The sequence below is a fragment of the Falco peregrinus genome, chromosome 4, assembly GCF_023634155.1.
Source record: "Falco peregrinus isolate bFalPer1 chromosome 4, bFalPer1.pri, whole genome shotgun sequence".
In the NCBI taxonomy this organism is placed as follows: Eukaryota; Metazoa; Chordata; class Aves; order Falconiformes; family Falconidae; genus Falco; species Falco peregrinus.
Window position 1 is genome coordinate 44,852,019 of NC_073724.1, and position 19,034 is coordinate 44,871,052.

Here is a 19,034-nt window from a genome sequence, read left to right on the forward strand (position 1 = left end):
CGAGCTTGGAAGGAAGTCAGAGCCTTAAGCCTTGACCCTACACTGGGACATCTCTGTCTAGACTGAGCCGGCCTGTGTTCTGACCCCATCCAGCAGAGCTTCATGAAGACATATAACAGATCTGCACTCACTGAATTTCACAATCAGGGCATATATGTCTATGTTAGATAACATTCTCCAGGCTTCTGCAGCTGAAATTGCTCTGGAAAGAAACAGAAAACCAGAAAGAGATGAAAAATAGTCCATAAAGTTACACATCAAGGCTTTGCAAAGCAGAATGATCTGTTCTGTTGAATGGTTAGGAAAGCCTGGAACTGTTCTGTTGTAGTACGCATTACTAGAAGTAAAGCTTTGTTTTCCGTAAGACAAAAATAAAAAATAATAACAATAAAGAAACAACTGGAATTTTAACTAAAAGATACCAAGAAACAATGAAACATCTTGCCTAATTCTTGTTCCCATTTTCTGTGAGTAAAGATTAATTCAGCCTTAAATTACCTAGAGTTTTCTGTAGTGTTAAGCATTTAAGAATTATACAGCAGACATCAAAATCAAGTCAAGCTGCAAAACTCAGAAGATTTTTATATATTACATCTGTTTTGCACAGTGGTAGAATACATATGTTAAAAGGACAGAAAGGGAATTGTTATGTGCTTATCTTTTTATTATCTAGGTTTACACATAACTGAATGAATGTTGGGCATAATCTAGACTTTGGGGAGAAGAAAAGACACCATTAAAATAGGAAAAAGGGATGTTTTGAAAATTGGAGAAAAAAATTTAATAATTTTTCTGACTGCATTTATTCTTGATTAAAATTTCACAAAACAGCTTTTAGGAAATATATTTGTAATTCTGAGTAATAACGAACTACCTCATAGTTTTAAAATGGAGGAGACAATGAAGTTTGCATGGCAAGGTTTGGTGCATGGGGTGGCTACAGGGGTGGCTTCTGTGAGGAGCTAATAGAAGCTTCCCCTATGTCTGATAGAGCTAATGCCAGCTGGCTGCAAGATGCACCCACCACTGGCCAAGGCCAAGCCCATCAGCAATGGTGGTAGCACCTCTGGGATAACATACTTATGAAGAGGGGAAAAAAAACCTGTGCAACTGCAGCTGGAGACAGGGGTGAGAATATGTGAAACAACTCTGCAGGCACCAAGGCCGATGAAGTAGGAGGGGGAAGGAGGCGCTCCAGGCACCACAGCAGAGATTCCCTGCAGCCCATGGTGAAGACCGTGGAAGTCTATGGTGGAGCAGATCTACACCTGCAGCCCATGGAGGACCCCACACCACAGCAGGTGGATGCCCAAAGGAAGCTGTTACCCCATGGGAAGTCTCGAGGTCCTGTGGGGAAGCTCCTGGCAGGACCTGTGGCCCTGTGGAGAGAGAAGCCAATGCTGAAGCAGGTATTCTGGCAGAACTTGTGACCCTGTGGGCTTCCCAGGCTGGAGCAGTCTGTTTCTGAAGGACTGCACCCTATGGAAGGGACCCACACTGGAGCAGTTTGGGAAGAACTGCAGCCTGTGGGAAGGACCCATGGTGGATAAGTTCATGGAGAACTGTCTCCCGTGGGAGGGACCCCATGCTGGAGCAGGGGAAGAGTGTGAGGAGGAAGGAGCAGCAGAGACAACGTGAGATGAACTAACTGCAACCCCCATTCCCTGTCCCCCTGTAATGCTTGGGGGGAGGAGACAGAGAAAATAGGGTGTAAAATTAAACCCAGGAAGAAGGGATGGTAGGGGAAAGGTGGTTTTTTTTTAAGATTTGGTTTTATTTCTTATTATCCTACTCTGATCTGATTGGTAATAGGTTGAACTAATTTCCCCAAGTCAAGTCGGTTTTGTCCATGACAGCAATTGGTGAGTGATCTCCCTGTTCTTATCGCAACCCACGAGCCTTTTGTTATATTTTCTCTCCCCTGTCCAGCCGAGGAGGGGAGTGACAGAGTGGGTTTGGTGGGCACCTGGCATCCAGCCAGGGTCAACCCACCGCAGAGTTAAAAAAGATATCCATAATGTTTTTTTCTCAAAAAGATAACCATTGTTAACCACAAATAAATAAAGAATAAGACCAAGAAAACTCCAAATCAGCACAATAGTACCAGAAAATTCACAAAATAACCATAGAGACTTCTGACTTCTATACCATGCAGTGCAGCATGGTGCAGCTATACTCAGCTGATCAGAAACTGTCCTGCCTCCTGAAGTGGAGATGCTACAGTCACGTCAGTGCATCCCAGGGCCAAGCTGATGAGCTCCACCCACGGTGTTAATGGTGATGCAGCTTCCCAGCCCCCCACCCCGGCCCCCAGGTGTGCAGCTGTATTAGTTCACATCAGTGGTAGACAGGAGGTCTCTGCACTGTGGCTGGTGTACTGAGGAAATTTGTCCTAGTTTACAGGTAAATGTACTCAAGGTGACAGAAACCAGGAAGGATCCTCAGCTGACAATCAATTAGATGTGCATAAAGTTCTGATACTTCTGTGAGTCTTCACTACCTGACATTACCCTCTCTGGCAGCTGGTTGTGCAGCTCTGGGGCCAGGTGAGCACCTCACTCTTTCATACGTAGGCTGGACCTGAGCTCCTGCTCTCTGCTTTCTCTGTACCATTGTACAAGGTGTTTATCTACACTGGGAGCCTTCAGCCTTCACACAGGCCCATGGGCAGCTTCAGACATTGCTCCTTACCACACTGCTGCATCTACTTTGTGCATGGAGGCATATCAGACAGGAGGGAAGAGTGGTTAAAACAATCAAAAAAGGTGGAGGAAAAGGCAGAGCTTTGTAATACCGAAGAGGCAGGGACTCCTTTGGAGTGATAGTCAGGGAAGTATGTATGATACAGGAGCTTAGAGGGCTCAGGAAGGAGCAATCATGTAGGAAGGCGATGGACAGCATTCTTAGAGACATCAAGGTACAGCAGAGGAACCTAGAAGATGTATCTGCTAGTGGTAATATCATTACGGTTGATATGTTTTTAATAGAATAAAATGCTTTATCCCATTCCATCTCTAATAAAACACTTATTTTCCCTTTAGAAGCTAATAGCTATTCATGTTTTATTACTATTAACAATTGGATTAAAAGCAACAGAAATGGCTAGCTTCATGAGATGACCTTTTATCAGTAGCACCATATATATTATTTTGGGGGTGGTTACACTTAAAGAGAACACAAGCTAGTACATTTTGAAACCTATCCATCATACAGCACTGTATATACAGTGCAATCAGCTGCGCTACCTGAGGAACACATAGGTTTGCTGTATCTGACTTGTAAATCTGTAGTGTGATTTATACACAGAGTTTGTCTGGATATTCCAGTTAAAATGTATTCAAATCCCCAAGACACAATACAGATGTCTACATGGCACAATACAAAATGAGTCTAGGTTAAAAGCTAACTCAAGTACTAGCAGCACAGTTATATTCGTGCAAGGTTCTTGCAGACTAATTTACTGGTTGACAGTTATTGTTCTTTCAGAGGCTGCTTGGGGATCTCTAGGCAGCATTACACCATACCGAGCCAGCATTCCTTTACAGAAAACAGCCTTTGGTTTGGAACAATAAACGTGCATGCTATCCCTAGCCTCAGCCAACAAAAAGCATGAGTCTCCTAAAGTAGTCAGAACCCTTTGTCAGCTTGGTCTAAGTACCAGGAGAACGGTGAGATCAACAGTGCAATGATTTTCACCCTGTTTTGCATTTTTCTTAATTAATATTTTGTACTTCTCTGTCATTTATGATCATGTACAGTATAATATATTGTACATACCAAAATAAGAATATCTCTACAGAGTCGTAAGACTTGGGGTAGTGCTATGATTGATCCGGCACAGTTCAAGCAATAGGCAGTCCCTGCCTCAAAGATGTGCAGTCTGTTTAGGTAAGATAGATAGTACGTGTGGGTTTGAGGGGTGGAGAGGGAGGCATGCACCGTGTGATAGCAACAAACAGCATGCTAGTTTCACAGCCGTTGTTTTTGGAAGTGTGGGAGAGTGTGAAAAGAAGGAAAAAGAAGGTAGGTTAGTTGTAAAGTTAGATGGAGAGAAAAGGGAAAGGCGAGAGCATTTTAGGAAAGGTGATGTGCTGGATAAGACAAGAGAGAACAAGAAGAAATAGTACAAGGGAGTGGGGAGAATGGGAGGTAAAGGGTAGGAGCAAACCTTTAGCACAGCAGAAAGATGATAGTCAATACCACAGCAGTTTCAGAGACAGGAGGCTTCATACCTCGCGTCTTTAGCCATGTAGCAAGTAAGTTTTAGTTTGATTTAGTCATGTCAGCTGTATTTCTAAATGAGCTGAGCACTTCCACCAGCAATTTCATCTACTTGAGACACCTGGCTAACCTGCCTTTGGAGGTGCTGGTTTCCCTCTGTTGATGCTACAGGGAGTCTAAACAACTTGCTTAGATGTGTGTCCAAATCTTTAGGGGGCTGAACTTGGGTGACATGAACCCCAGGCCGTATGTCCAAAGGTCTATGATTTGACTGTTTCTGCTGCAGCTCCTATTATTATCTTCATTAACTCTGAAAAGCTGGCAGATTGAAAGCCAGGGTTGTGACTTTGTACATTTGGGGAAAGAAGGAGTTTCACCCTAAGGTGGAAAGGTCACTAATAACAAAGTAATCATACTGAAAGTGCTGCACTCCCATTTTCTATTTTTTCTATGTGGAAGACACCAACTTGAGAATGAAGTCTCGGTTTTTAAATTCAGAAATGTTGGGTTACCTCAGCATTTCTCTTTCTTAATGCTTTTGCAGTTCATCTGTAAGAGATCTGTGTAAGCTAGCCTGAATATCAGCAGAAGCAAGCAAAAGTTCAATTTTCTGTCAGGGAGTAGTAAATGGGAGGTATTTTCAGGTATTTTTCAGTAGGACAGTGAGGTATTTTCTTTATTAGCATTTTTTTTCATCAACACATTACTTGTTCTTCTCAATGTATCTGCTTCTGAAGATTTTTTTTTTTTTAAATAGATTTAACAACAAAAGGCTGCTAAAATTGGAAACTGTGTGAGATGCTTTGGTATTATTCATTTGAAGCCAAATCTGACACTAAAGACAGTTCTTGTTTAAGAACTTTCAATGAATGAACATGATGATAGCACAAAACAAAGAAAAATGTCAGTTCCCCTAGTTGTATGTTCATCATTTAAGTCTCACAAGGTACCTGAGGAAATAGGTTCAGTTTTGAAATGCTTGATCTGTTCTATTCAGTTATGAGTTATTTTTGCAATGTATCAAGGCAAGTAATAATAAAAAAATACTTTATTAGATCATTATGCTCTTAAATAGTTTAAATAATGGTTCTAGATTAGTTCAGGCATGCTTCTACCTATCATTTTTCATGTGAAATCCCCAATCTATAAATTTTCTTTAAGTGTGCCTTATTGAAATCTGGAATTTAATGCTATAACAACATTACAATGCTATAACAAGAATGCAAACAACCAGTTCAGATTTTCTCTTATGGGGGCACAGAAGCAATGAGTTCATGAAAAACTAAACATAAGCATTATTAACAGCTGAAAAGATGGGGTAAGCATTTTTAAGTCTGTTTTCTGTGGTGAATCTCTTCTTTTGGGTTTCTACCAACTTTTTAAAATATGGTAGCTACTGTTATGTCAAAGTAATTTACATTTCTTCTATTACAATTTAGAATATATTCATGAATTATGCCCTAGAAGGGAAAATAGCAGTTTCTTAAGAGCTAGATGCAAAGGTCTTTGAATTGGTTAAGAAAATTTCCACTGATTATAGAGCTCTGCACCATGCATTAATTGTACACAGCCACCCTACCTGAAATCTGGAGATTAGATGACAAAGCATATAAGATTTTCCACTCTGTCTTGAAGACTGTTTTCCAAGATGCGATTTATGCTGGTTTGTCCAATGTAGTTTTAATACCCCTAAGTAAAAAGCTTTCCAACCTTTTTAGTATAGCATCACTACATCACTCTGTTGCCAGGATATTTTTCTCAATTTTCAGCTTATACTTACACTTGCTTAGTTTCACAATGTAGGCTGAAAATGTTGTGTGTAAGACTTAAATACTCCATTGCAATTACCTTCATCCATAATTTGTTAGAACACCCAAGCTGAGCTTCTCAAAAGCAAGCAGTACATATAGTTCGTTGGCTGTCAAAGTATAGAAGGGGAAGCTCTCCTACTGTTTAGACAGCCCAACTCATTGTCTTAGAAGAGATATATTTTTACTGGGATCTGGGAATCAAATAAATCTTCAGTCATTCTATAGGGTCTTTGTAATGAGAGATGTCATGGTTTACCAGATGGTAAAGAAGTACCATACAGCTGCTGGCTCACTCCCCTTTCACCCAGATGGGTGGGAAGGAAAATCAGGAAGGGAAGTAAAACTCGAGGGTTGGGATAAGAACAATTTGATAGGTAAAGCAAAAGCTGCGCATACAAGCAAAGCAAAGCAAGGAATTCATTCACCGATTTCCATGGGCAGGCAGGTGTTCAGCCATTGCCAGGAAAGCCGGGCTCCATCACACCTAACGGTTAGTCAGGAAGACAAACACCATAATACTGGATATCCCCCCCTTCCTTCTTCTTCCCCCAGCTTATATACTCAGCATGACATCACATGGCATGGAATATCCCTTTGGCTAGTTTGGGTCACCTGTCCTGGCTGTGTCCCCTCCCAGTTTCCCGTGCCCCTCCAGCCCTTTCACTGGCAGCATCCAGGAACCTTACCTTACTTTGCAACAACTAAAAACATCCGTGTGCTATCAACGTTGTTCTCACACCAAAGCCAAAGCACAGCACTGCACCAGATGCTAAGAAGAAAATTAAGTCCATCCCAGATGAAACCAGGAAAGGAGATGAAAATTAAGCTGATATACTTCGCCCTCTAGAGAAAACAAACTATACCTGCTTTTAATCATGTAATAATACCACAACATTACTTAACTCCCTCACCTTTGGTCCTTCAGATATCCAAAATATTTCTATATTAACCTATCACTGTGTAATTTTCCCGTTAAATCCTTAATAGCCATTGCATATTAATGCTTAAGTGACTCTTCTACGGTTGATAGCAGAAATAACATTTATAAAACAGCATAAAAATATAAAACAGAATTGTTAGTAAAATAATCTGCATCTCCTGGCACCTTTACCACAATAAATTAAGGATACTTAAATGCCTGTAGTTCTGAGGTTTCCTGCCAAAGGTGGGACTTTTTAATATTTTTTTTTAGATTTGTGTTCTCTACAATCAATTGTAATAGTTTAAAAATGTGAAGTGCTTTAGGTTATTTAAGAAAAAATGAAAACCTGAGGCTTACTACAGCTTAGATCTTACTTAAAATGCCAAAAACTTAATGTGTTTCTCTCTTTTTTTTTTTTTGTTGTTGTTGTTTTGTTTCATAGATAAGAATATTCTCCATCCTGCAAACTATCTTGTTTGAACAAATTTTTATTTATTTGTGTTCTGGTAGGTGCATACAGTTTCAACAGCAGTCAGCAACATTTATATATGCTGCTTCTGTTCTTAGAAACATTTCCTACACTCAGAAACACCACATGCCATCCCCACTGTTTAATATGTGAATATTTTTTCTTCCTACTTAAAGAACAATAATGTATTTGCAATGGCTTTAATACAGGACTCTGAGAGCTTTGTATCTTGATTCTGAGGGGAGCTGACAAGCTTCTCTAGAATTGCTGCTTGATTTTCTGCCTGGAAAAATACACAGAGATTTTTCCATGCATATTTCACAGACCAAGTGTGAATGATGAGTAAGTTAACTAAAACTATGAGAAATGTAAAAACTATATTCTAGAACCAAGAGAAATAAATTCAGTTCCTCCTGCTGTCAATGCAAATTTCCTCCATGTAAGGCATCCCGTATCACAGCTACTGAGAGTGCTTTATGATATCTGAACATATTAATGAGCCATACTCACCCCTACTGTTCAATAACTCCAGCGAAACCAGCTAAGGTACACCCTCAGTGAACTCTGCTCACTCCATCTATTCAAATACTGTCTGTTAAACTCATTCCAACTGATGCAAATTGAAATCGCCTTTTGTGCCAAGCACAGGATAGTCCTCTAAAATATATTCTTAGCCATGCAAATGCTGGGATCACTGCAAGGGAATGCAGATTACTTGCTAGTATTCTCACCCTTAAAGCTGAGGATGAAGCCAATTTGCTTGAGTTCATACTGTGCTGGCTGCTGCACAAATATAGTCATTACAGTCCCTACCCTAAGAGTTAATTCTAAAAGACAAGGCAAAGCAGGCAGCTGGGACCAGCCACCTTTTTTCGGGTGGTCAAGGCATAATAACAAAAATAAACAAGATATACACTATTTTTTAGCTTTGGGACAGGGAGGCATGAAAAGCAACTCCCATAAATCTAGGCAGGTCTTACATACAGCTTGAATTTAATAACAGTAAAATAATGCAATAACGCAGTGCATCTCATTGTTAGAGGTCCTAAAGATGGGCTATTAAGCTATTTTTTCCTTTGTTGGATATGTGTCCAGATAGAAATGAGAGTTCCTATGGTGTTTTTCAAATGAGGTCCAACTCCTTCCAAAAATCCCTCTCCACCTAAAATAAGCTATGCTTTCGAGAGCTGCGTGTAGGCTATTGCTAAAATGAATAACACATAATAAGTGCTGCCTTTGCCTACACACCATTGCCTAACAACCAGTATCTAATTCATTACTGTAAAGCATTTGAAGATGTCAGGAGTATGAAAGACACTACATAAAATGAAATTCTATTATTCTCATTTAATAGTGTTTCGAACATAACGCCATTTCCATGTAGTTTGAAAAGTAATCTGAAATATCCCAAGATAGATTACTCCAAGCTAAAATTTCAGAAAAGGTTCTTCTTTGCTTCTTGCTCATTGAATTTGCATTTAGTGATTGAACAGCTATTGCCTTAAAGGATGTATCAATGAAATTACTAGGGATCTGCTACTGAATTATTTTCAAAAGTTACAAAGCTTCACAAAAAGTATGTGTAATGGATACAATGTATTTGAGTTCTGATCCATAGCTCAGCCAGTAGACTGAGGAAAAACTCTTAGAAATCTTAGCCAGAGTTCTAGATTACGTCGATAGATTCCTAGCATGTTGGCACACTTCTGCACTTGTGAACTGGCAAAAGTACAAGAGAAGTTTCAGCCATGCAGTAAAGTGAATGATCTCACCAATTTGTGCCAGCTGAAGCTAACAGACCATGAAAAGATCACAGGATGTGTCCATGTCCTTCCATTAGTAAAATTACAAGATCATGCACTCTCTTGCCCAAGAATTTTTCCTTACCGAACAAGTGACCTAGGTACTCCATGTTTTGATTCTCATCTGGTACTTGATATGATCCTCCCTGTCTGCTCATGCACGATGCTTGAAAATATAAAGTCTGCACTTCCTTGTTGTCATGACTGACATCTTCTTGTGCGCCCTCTGACAGAACCTATGGCAGACTCTGCAGCATGGGAAGTCAGGCAAGTAGAGCTTTATACAAAGGTGCCTGACTTTCTTTCGCTGAGAAGTGAAACTGATGTGAAGGCCATGCTTTCTGTGTTGGCACTTAGAGTTATATTAAACCCATGAAATTTGCAACAGCATGATAATTTAAGATTAAATTCAGTGCAAGACAGGACACCACAGTCTCAGGGTGTTGTTGGACTGGGCAAAGAGTTCATTTGTCTTAAGGAAGCTTATATAAAGCAGATATCTTAAAAAAAAAAAAAAAAAGACCTCACTAGAAAATGAGAGTTTGTGGCTTCTTTCTTACACCCTCAGCTGAATTACAGACCTTACCAACAGTGCAAAAAGTATAAAGAAGCATTTTAAATAGCCATTTTTACTATTTGAAGTTAGCATGCTTCATGTACCAATTTACATTTCACATGTCCCCTCTTGCATCACAACAATTTCATCTATCACTTGCACTTCATAAACATATAACTTAAAATACGAAAAGCAGAACAACTTGCTTTTTATGCACCCAGGAAGACAGTACTGTGCCACACAGGTGTGCAAGGGTAGCACATGTCTGCACACAATCCAGTCTCTTAAAAGAGCAGAGTTGGTCTCTGCTGCTCCCCTGAGGTTGCGGAAGATTTGGATTCTTAGCCCCAGAACAGGTACAATCAGCAACAGCCTGTGGATTCAAATCCCTGCTGAAATCACTCCATGCTGGCTAGATAGCTAAAAAAAAAATAAATAAAATAAAAATAAATTTGAACCTCACTGTCTTAGGAGAGATGAAAAATAAGGCCTAGTTTTCTTGATGTGCATTCTGAGATGCCAATTCTTGTTTACCCGGTATTCTCAAGAGGGAATAACTACCACAGTCTGCCCTTAAAGGCAAATTCTGTCCTGAAATGAAACAGTGTTTTTTGCATTTTATTTGTTTGTTTTTTTTTAAAAAGGCAGTTAAATCTTACTCTGTCAGTCTGTTTTCAAAATCTCATCTGCTGAAGTCAGGAGCAAAAATTTGTGTTAATGTTGGTTTTTTTTTTTTTCGCCCCAAAGTTAAACTCTTAGAACTCATTCTATCAGAAATGATGGAATTCCTTTTTTATCTGCCATCAAACCCCAAATTTCTTAGAGGTGTTCACATTTTCTTAAAACATGCCATTTTGATAAAACAGATGAGTGGGACCTAGAGTTTCCAGAAGAACTCCATAGAGTGTGTGTGCATGTACTAGTGATCAGTAGAGAAAGGGGAAAATGCAGAACCTGAGAGAATAATTTCACACAGATTCTCAACTTCAGTGATAGCAGTAAAAAAAAGATTAATTTCTCCAATAAAATACCTGGGAAAAGGGTGTCATTTTTTAATCGGTACTACTGAGAAATGACATTCACACAAGACTACTGTTATCTTCTATGGAAGCAAGATCAGAACTTCAGTAGTCCTGTCATTTCTCTTAGGAAAGGTAAACCCAACTCTTTCAATATTTTCAAATACAGCAATTAGTTGAATCTTGTCAGCCATTTCATGTTGTCTGTCTAATAGGGAAATTCACACAGGTGACAGTATTGCAAGCCTGAGAACCCTAGCTTTCTTCTTCAGCCTTCTATACTCTAACTGCTGCCGTTCAGATGTGCAGTCTCTTTACATGTAAATGTTTCTGTGCTCACCTGTCAGTGGTCTCAGACCATTACTTCAGGAAAAAGTACATTCTGTTAATGCTTGCCCTTACCAGCTTCTTCAAAACAAATATTTTGATCATTAACAGAACGCAGAGGTTGAAAAACACATAACCTCCTCCTTGTATATTATATTTAATACATTCATTTTAAAAGGAAATTACATTCTAGTCTCCTATGTCCTTATGATAGACCTCATCATTAGTAAAAAATATTTCATAATAAGCAAGAGCAAAGTATTAATATTTAAAATCACAGCTTGCTATTAATCTAATAAATCCAGCCTTCCATCTTCAGGGCTCAACACTGATCTTCCCCAACTGTTCGTTCCTGATAAACTATAAGTTCTGTAGTGCAAGGAGGTGTTTTAAGGTCACATTATAAAGCAACATGGACAGAAATTACTGATGATTTTCACAGTGCTGTGCTTTCCCTTGATGATTAATACCATGCAAGAATTTGCCATAAAGGACTTTTTTTTTTTTTTTTTGTAACTGGCACTCTTGTGCTGTTTCTTTTTTCTTCCTTTTTTTTTTTTTCTTTCATAGTAATGCATGAATCAGATGCTGAATGCTACATTATCAGCATGGCTTAGAGCATTAACCTCACTACAGATTCAGGACATAACCTTAAACCTTTCTCTTAATATGAAATGCTCTAAGGGGCATGCATACAGTTGTGAAGCATTATCTGCCTGTTTCATGTGTTCCAATGTTTCCTATCACTATGAAATGTGATATTTTTTCTAGCAGAAGTCTAGACTTCTGAAGTGCAAGTAGTAGCCTATTTGGTATAGAAAATACTTCTTTCAGATTTTTTACACCAGTAGAAGCCAGTACTGCATAAGACAGAGATGGATGACCTCACCTCCTCTCAAGTCATAAGATGATCGTACTCTTTTAAACAAAGCAGGAGGGATAGCTCTTGTGACAGCATGGAATGTCTGCAGCAGGGTCTGCTCATGTCATAGCCAAGTTGCATTGGAAGGCTAGGTCTGGACTGTCAAAGAACACCTGGTAGGGAACATTCTCACATCATTCTCAGCCCGTGGTTTGCCCCAGTGCGTTTGTTGGTATATAACCAACCAACCAGAGATGTTGCCATGCTGAATCCTGTCCCCAACCATTTCAGCATCTGCTGCAGGCCACCCTGCCCAGAAACCTAGAACTTGTCCCAGAGTTGAGCTAGGGGGCAGGGTGCTTCTCTTTGGAGTTGCTGCCCATTAAAGACATAGTTTGGAGGAAATGCTCTCTGCTGAGGTTTTTGGGGAAAAAAGCTGCTTGGATCAAGAGCTGACACCTGCACACTCATTGCGCACAAGACCCTCTCTCACAGCCTCCACAGAGGCAGGCTCTCACACCCATTATTAATCAGTGTTGACTCCAGGCCCTTTTCCCTTTGACTTTTCCAACTGGACTTGTCAGCTGTGGTTAAAACTAGAGAATGCCTGGACTCTTTGCATTTTCAAGACAGCTGTGGGGTAAGGGACAGGTAGCCACTAATAACCCAGAGGGCTGGGACTCAGTCACTGAAGACGCTTGTATAATCTTTCAGGGATTGTAAGGGTGACAGCAGCCCCACATCTTCTCAGAAGTAGCTAATTAGAGTTTAAATGGTTTTCAAGGGCTGAATGTTTTAATTCAGGCCAAACTCTGGCTCTGAAATCAGGAGACTGAAGCAGCCTCCATTGCTCTGGCTGAGATGTGCTTTGGGGCATTGATCTCTGTTAAGAGAAATGCCACAAAATCCAAGGGCTCTTGATTGGCCAAGCCTTCTGTCAAAGCAAGTTTAGTTACAACAGCTAGAACAAGTGTTTGAAATGGGAAAACAAAACCAGATTAAAAAAATTATGCCAAAATCAAGTGACAAAGACAAGCAAGTTTGACTGGGAGTCCCTCATGTATCAAAGAAATAAAGGAAGCAGTACTTCAGTCAGTTCATCTCTGTGTCAGACCCAGTACCATACCACTCACTACAGCTTCCATATGAAATTTATTTTTCTAAGTAAGTACCTTCTTTCCTTCAGTATATCTGTTTTGTGGGATGGTCATTTTATGTCTTTTGTCAGGAAGTCCTAACAAACTTGCACATTTTAGTGCAGAGTGTGAAACAGAGGAGGATTTCCTCCTGCATTATCACTTTAACAACTTCAATTACTCAAACAAGACACACACACACACAGAGAAATAAATACAAGTTTCACACTTCACAGCCGACACAATGCAAAGACTACAAGAAAAAAGTCCCTAGAGGTGCAAGCTATTTAGGAGTGAAGTTAAATCCCTAAATAAAATAGAAATATAAAAAGGATTAATGTCCTTCCCTCACATTGCCACTTGCACTCAAGTGTATTTATATTTATATCTATATGATATACATTTATATATATATATATGTTTGTTTTTATTTTGTCTGTTCCCCCAGGAGAAGCCCAAAAGAGAAACAGAGATGGCCAAATTGACAGAGTCAATGAGTGAGTACAAATAGGAAGTTCAACCACTTTCTTTTTCCATCTGTCCCCCTCCCTTACATAATGCCACAAAACCAGAGAATAGTGCTTGCATTCAGGGATCTCATTCAGCCCTGTGTTCACTCCTAGCTTCATCATAAATCATTCCACTCCTAAAAAAAATAAGGTATCCCCAAAACAAGGACTATTTTCTTCATGCATTGTTTAAATCAACTGTATTTGGACCTAAATCCAGCAAAGCAGCTACTATGTGTTTGACTTCATAAGCCTGAGTTTTACTTAAATAGAATGTACCTACTTGTGGATTTAATGAGTGCTTAATTTACTTGATGCAGGTTAGCACATACATTTCTTCACAGGCTTACAAAAGGTTGCACTAAATGCAGTGCGATTGTTCAGGATTGTCACCTGGCAGATTCACCCAACAGGCATTATGCCCAGAGATATATGTGGAAAACCTTCCATTGGTTTCACTGATTTCTAAGAGGTGTACATTGTCTTAAACATGTAACCAACAAGAGATAGCTTGTACTTCTGCTGTAATATGGGATCTAGATAATAAATTAGTGCTTGCAAACACTTGTAGCTGAAAGACTCAGGCTGATAATCTATTTCTGGACTAAATTTGGAGGCAATTTAGGATGAAATCCTGCCAAGCCACTGTCTCTTTCCCAAAAGTTATATAGCTCCACAGCCTATGGAAGATTAAATAAATTGACTTTAAGAGGGAGAAATCTTTTACTGTGCTTAACCAGAGATTCTAGAAAGACAGAAACACAGAAATGCATAAGACTCATTCACATTAGAAATTTTTTTCCGTTGAATTTTATCTGTTTGTGTACAAAAGTACCATTCGGGCAGCACTTCCCTGCATTTTTGCTCTCCCAGTTCACTTTGCTTCCTTTTGAAATCATTCTCTGTATCTCCTTACATATGCCATTGCAGGGCAGAGTCACCACTACTGGCTATAAAAAATGATCTCAGTATCAGAAACGACCTATCTCACAAAAAGGTGCTGCAGACCTGGGAGACACAATAGAGGCAGCAGAGCATCCAAGTAGCAAAGGCCCTACTCCTAATGCTTCGTGCGCAGATACAGGATGCAGAAGTCAACCTGAGAGCTCCTCTTCCTATGGGGTAGTTAAACTCTCATTAAAGCACTTGGAGTTATTGCCATGAAGGTGTGTGTTGTTATCTGAATGTTTTTCTGTCCACTACTTCTTTCCCCCGCTGTCTGCACCTCATAAGACCTGGCAAAGTTCAAGTTTTTCAGACAGATTCATAGATGAGATGATCATGATTCATAGATTTTCAATTTTTTGAGCTGCCAACAGGATCCACATTCCTATACTTTCTGCAGTATTCTTAAGTAGAAAGAAGTATTTATCCATGGCGCAGCAGAGCCTAGGTGGTAACTGTTAGTAGGCCCCAAAAGGGCAATGATACCAGACCCTTTACTAACAGGTTCCTCCTTTGCTCCATTGATCTTTGTGGTTGTACAATGTCATTCTTAGAAACATCCTGCAACCCCATCACTTCTCTGGTGCTCCTGGATGCTGGATAGCTCTATAACTGTCTCAATGGATGGGTGGGAGATGGACGGAACAATGGAGAAACCTGTTAGCAAAGGTGAAAGCAGATAAGTATCTGCCCTATATGTTAGCTACTTGCTGGGCTTTGCACAACCTTTCTGAAACAAGGTGAAGGAATCTCAGCAAAAAGTGTTAGGACAAAGCAAGCAGACTCTGAATGGTCTGAAGAGTCAGAGAAGCAGCCTCTGTAAAACTTTATGACTGATCAGGAACATGAGCACTGTACAGTTCCTTTAGGATTTGTGCTTGTTTTGTGAATTACTTTTATTTGGCTTCTTTAAGACAGCATGCTTCTTGAAAGGATTTACTGCTGCTTTGTATAAGGATTTGTTCATACTTCATGCAAGCCTTTTATGAAATTTTCAGATGATTTCAAGACATTTTAAAATATTTTTAATAAATCATAAACTGTGTTGCAAGCTGGAAAGAAAATTCTTAGTGAAGGTACCACAGTGCTCACTTTAAAGCTAGCGCAGATTAAAAGGAAATAAATGGAATGGGGTAGCAACAAGCTGGCATAGGGTGGGCCTCTGGTTTGGACTGCAGGGCCTTTTACTTAGAAGTGATAAAATAAAGAAAGGCCTTTGAGGCCTTGTAGGGGTTTAAAGGCCTCAAGGAATGGCTTGTTCACAGTACCAATATAAGGAAATTACTATTTACCTTTCAGTTTCACCCAAAATCTGTGCTTTTTGTCTTTTTCCTCTGTTCATATTTTTGCACAGTTCCAGAAAAAAACAACCACCTTCCCTCCACTGCTCTATCTTTTTCTCTCTACCAAAATGCTCTGATGAAGCTACCAAGCACTGCTTTCTGCCCCTTCTTCTCCATAAAGATTCTCTGGATGTTTCTGCAGTGAGAAAATCCCTACACCTGAGATCCATGTCACATTGCATGCTAAGAGGAAGACTGAGAGAACACTGATGCAATAGTTGTTCCAAGTCTGTTATCTTTGCCAGCAGGGATAGCAGTCTGTATTTTTGTCACATTTTGTATTTCCATCCCCAGAGGATCTGTCGCATTGTAAGGAAGATTGGTAAGGGAAAAAGGGTTTAAATACTTTCTGTCCCACTTCTATAGGATATAGGTATCCATTCTATAGGATATGAGGTATGATGACAGAGCTTATGTACTTGTATGTCTTGAGACAACTGTCTTCCTTGAAAGTTAAAAAAAAAATAAGTTGAGAGGGAAAAACATTTTAATACAACAATTAAAGTGCAATCTAGAAAGAAATGTTGTGATAATTTTTTTGGGATAGTTCCTTAGAGCTGATATAGAAGTAGAAATGCATGCCAAATAAGACCACTCTGCCCAAATTATTACTTTACAACGCTAGCACAGAATTCATAGAAAGCCACCATAATTACATTGAGCCCCAGGGAGCTGTCCAAGAATTCCTTTATACTGCCTTAAAATCCATATGCATTTTGAAATTTCTTTATAGTCTGAGTTGGGCAATTTACCTCACATAATCTAAGAATATTTAAAAGATGAGCATATAAATGAAATCAGGAACCAAATTATTTTTCCTGTGTTTTGGTTTTGTTTTTTTTTTTCCTTCTGTCCCTGTTATGCTTCTCATGCACCGGTGGTCATTTTTAACCCAAATAATGCCATTATCTTTCCCGTGAATAGCTAAAGCACAGCAAGCAAGGTAGGAAGGCAAATATTAAGCAGTACAGGAAGGTATCAGATGTTCAGCCTGGTGTATTTGGCCAATATGAAAAATTAGATATTCAGAGAAACATCCTGTACAGAACTACACAGTCCTCAGGAATGGTCATCGTTTTGAACACTTCGGGGAATAACAATTATTACAAGACATTTTATGAGTAGCCAAATATGGCGATGCCTTGACAGTACCTTAGAAAATTCCTTTCAGTGTCCAGCGGTATGACATTAAAAGGAAATTCTTCTCTAATTCCATCAGTTTCTCCTCCTGCTACCCTGCTATTCAAGGTGTGCAGCATGTTTCTGAGTTACCTTGGGTGAAAGAAAGCTGCCTACATCACAGCCCCTAACTAGTATCTGTGGATGTCTGTCTTACACCAGGGACTAGCTGGTTGCTTCTTTTGCAACATGATGGTTTGCCAGCTTAGGTAGCACCTGCAAAGCTCTCAAAGTCCTGGTACTTCTAACAGCCCTGCCAGAGATGTGCTCTTTGCTGAAGACCAAGTGAGAATATAAGTGTGTCTCTTCTCCTTCATCCAAACTGACCTCTGAGATCTCCCGGTCACTGGTGTACAGAGGAGCTTGTACAAACCCTTCTCCCTAAGGTAATGAGGAAGTCCAAGGTCTCAGCACTGAATTACGCAGAAGCATGGATCTAGTGTGCCATATGATGGCTGCAGCATAATCAATATGTGACATGAGCAGTGTGAACTTGCTGCAGGCTAGAATCGAAAATGGGCACGGCTGGCTGCCTTAAAGCATTGAAACAGAGAAGTGACATCCAATTAAGATGTTCTCTGGCAGTAGGGGCACATCAGTAAACAGTCATGTTTGTTCTGCCTCCGAGTTAAGCCACATGATACACCTGCATGAGGACAGCCGGAGGCAGAATAGTTGTTTTAAAAGAAGGATGTTCCTTCATTTGTTACAACAATGTGTACACCAAATGTCCATAAATTTACTTCCAAAGACAGCGAAATAATGAATACTGAGACCTTAGATGACTCCAGATAAAATCTTCTGAATTATGGATGCCATGAATTTTACTCAGGGGAGGTAAAAAAAAAAAATAATCAAGCTAACCTGAAAGAATTTCAGGACCAGACAAACCCTAAGAGAGAGCTGCTTTGTGATGAAGTGCTTTTCCCAAAAGCCTTTTTCTTGTCTCCAGCGTCTGAATCTGAAGTGTCCCTATTGCTCTTTCATACTTGTAGAGAGAGTTTATAAAAAGAAAAATGTTTCTGCATTGAGTTACTTAAAAGTCACAGCACTTTCAGATTTACGTGTGCCAGGGTAGTGTGGAATATTTTTAGCACTTCTAATTATTTTGAATTATTGTTTTATGACATGTAAGAAAAACATACGGTATGTTACAGTAAATATATATCAAATATATTCTCTCTTGCTATAGGACATTGTGACCTTTCTACTTCAACTTTTTTTTCCCCAGTACTACACCTTTTATCTTTGCCTTTTGTTCAGAAACCTAACTTTTTTATTATCACATCACAAGTTGGTGGTGCATTCATAAATGCTATCTTGTGTGAACACAACAGCTGTGTATATATAGAATCAGGACTTTGAAGAACAGATCCTAAAGGCCAAATTTCCACCCCATTGGTCTAGAATACTAATTCTTCAGTGTCAGAAAGCATTTCTAAGTACAAATACCCAGTTCAACATTTTCCATTGATGTCAACTACCATCAATTTGTTACAAGGAACAGATTCTTACAATGCAAAATTGAAGTGCAAAAACTCCAAAGGATTCAGAAAACTCACTCAAGAAAGACATCTGCATATGCTTGAGAAAGTTGAAGTCATTTATTTTCAAGATACACTGTTATCCTTTTACAGTTAGCTTTTTATGAGGGCATGCTAAGAGTAGAATAGGAAGGCTGGGTTTTCCTACAATATGTATTTTCATCATCTCTTACTTTTCAGTAAGAACAGAGTTCTGCTGTGACAGTTATTTCTGGAGGAGTAGTTTTGTAGCAAATATTAAGCCATAGAGATAACTGTTTTATTAAGTGGAACATCTAATTACTATTGATTTGATACTGTATATGTAGGTTGATAACATTTACTTCAAAATTAACTCCTGAAATCCTTGGACAAATTTGAATTCCAAGTACCCAGAATGTGTATTGCTT

At 39.4% G+C, this 19,034-nt stretch overlaps 1 protein-coding gene across 2 annotated transcripts in view; it reads left to right on the top strand.

Moving 5' to 3' along the window:
• Positions 1-19,034, top strand: part of KCNJ6 (potassium inwardly rectifying channel subfamily J member 6) — a 162,017-nt gene that overhangs the window by 31,308 nt on the left and 111,675 nt on the right. Inside the window, exon 2 of one of the 2 annotated variants that reach the window (XM_055803180.1) lies at positions 13,574-13,622. The exons of the other annotated variant lie outside the window; for it this stretch is intronic. Within the exon in view, the coding sequence (XP_055659155.1) occupies positions 13,598-13,622 (25 nt within the window). The 5' untranslated portion in view covers positions 13,574-13,597. The remainder of the gene's footprint in view (positions 1-13,573; positions 13,623-19,034) is intronic. 2 annotated transcript variants of the gene reach the window in all.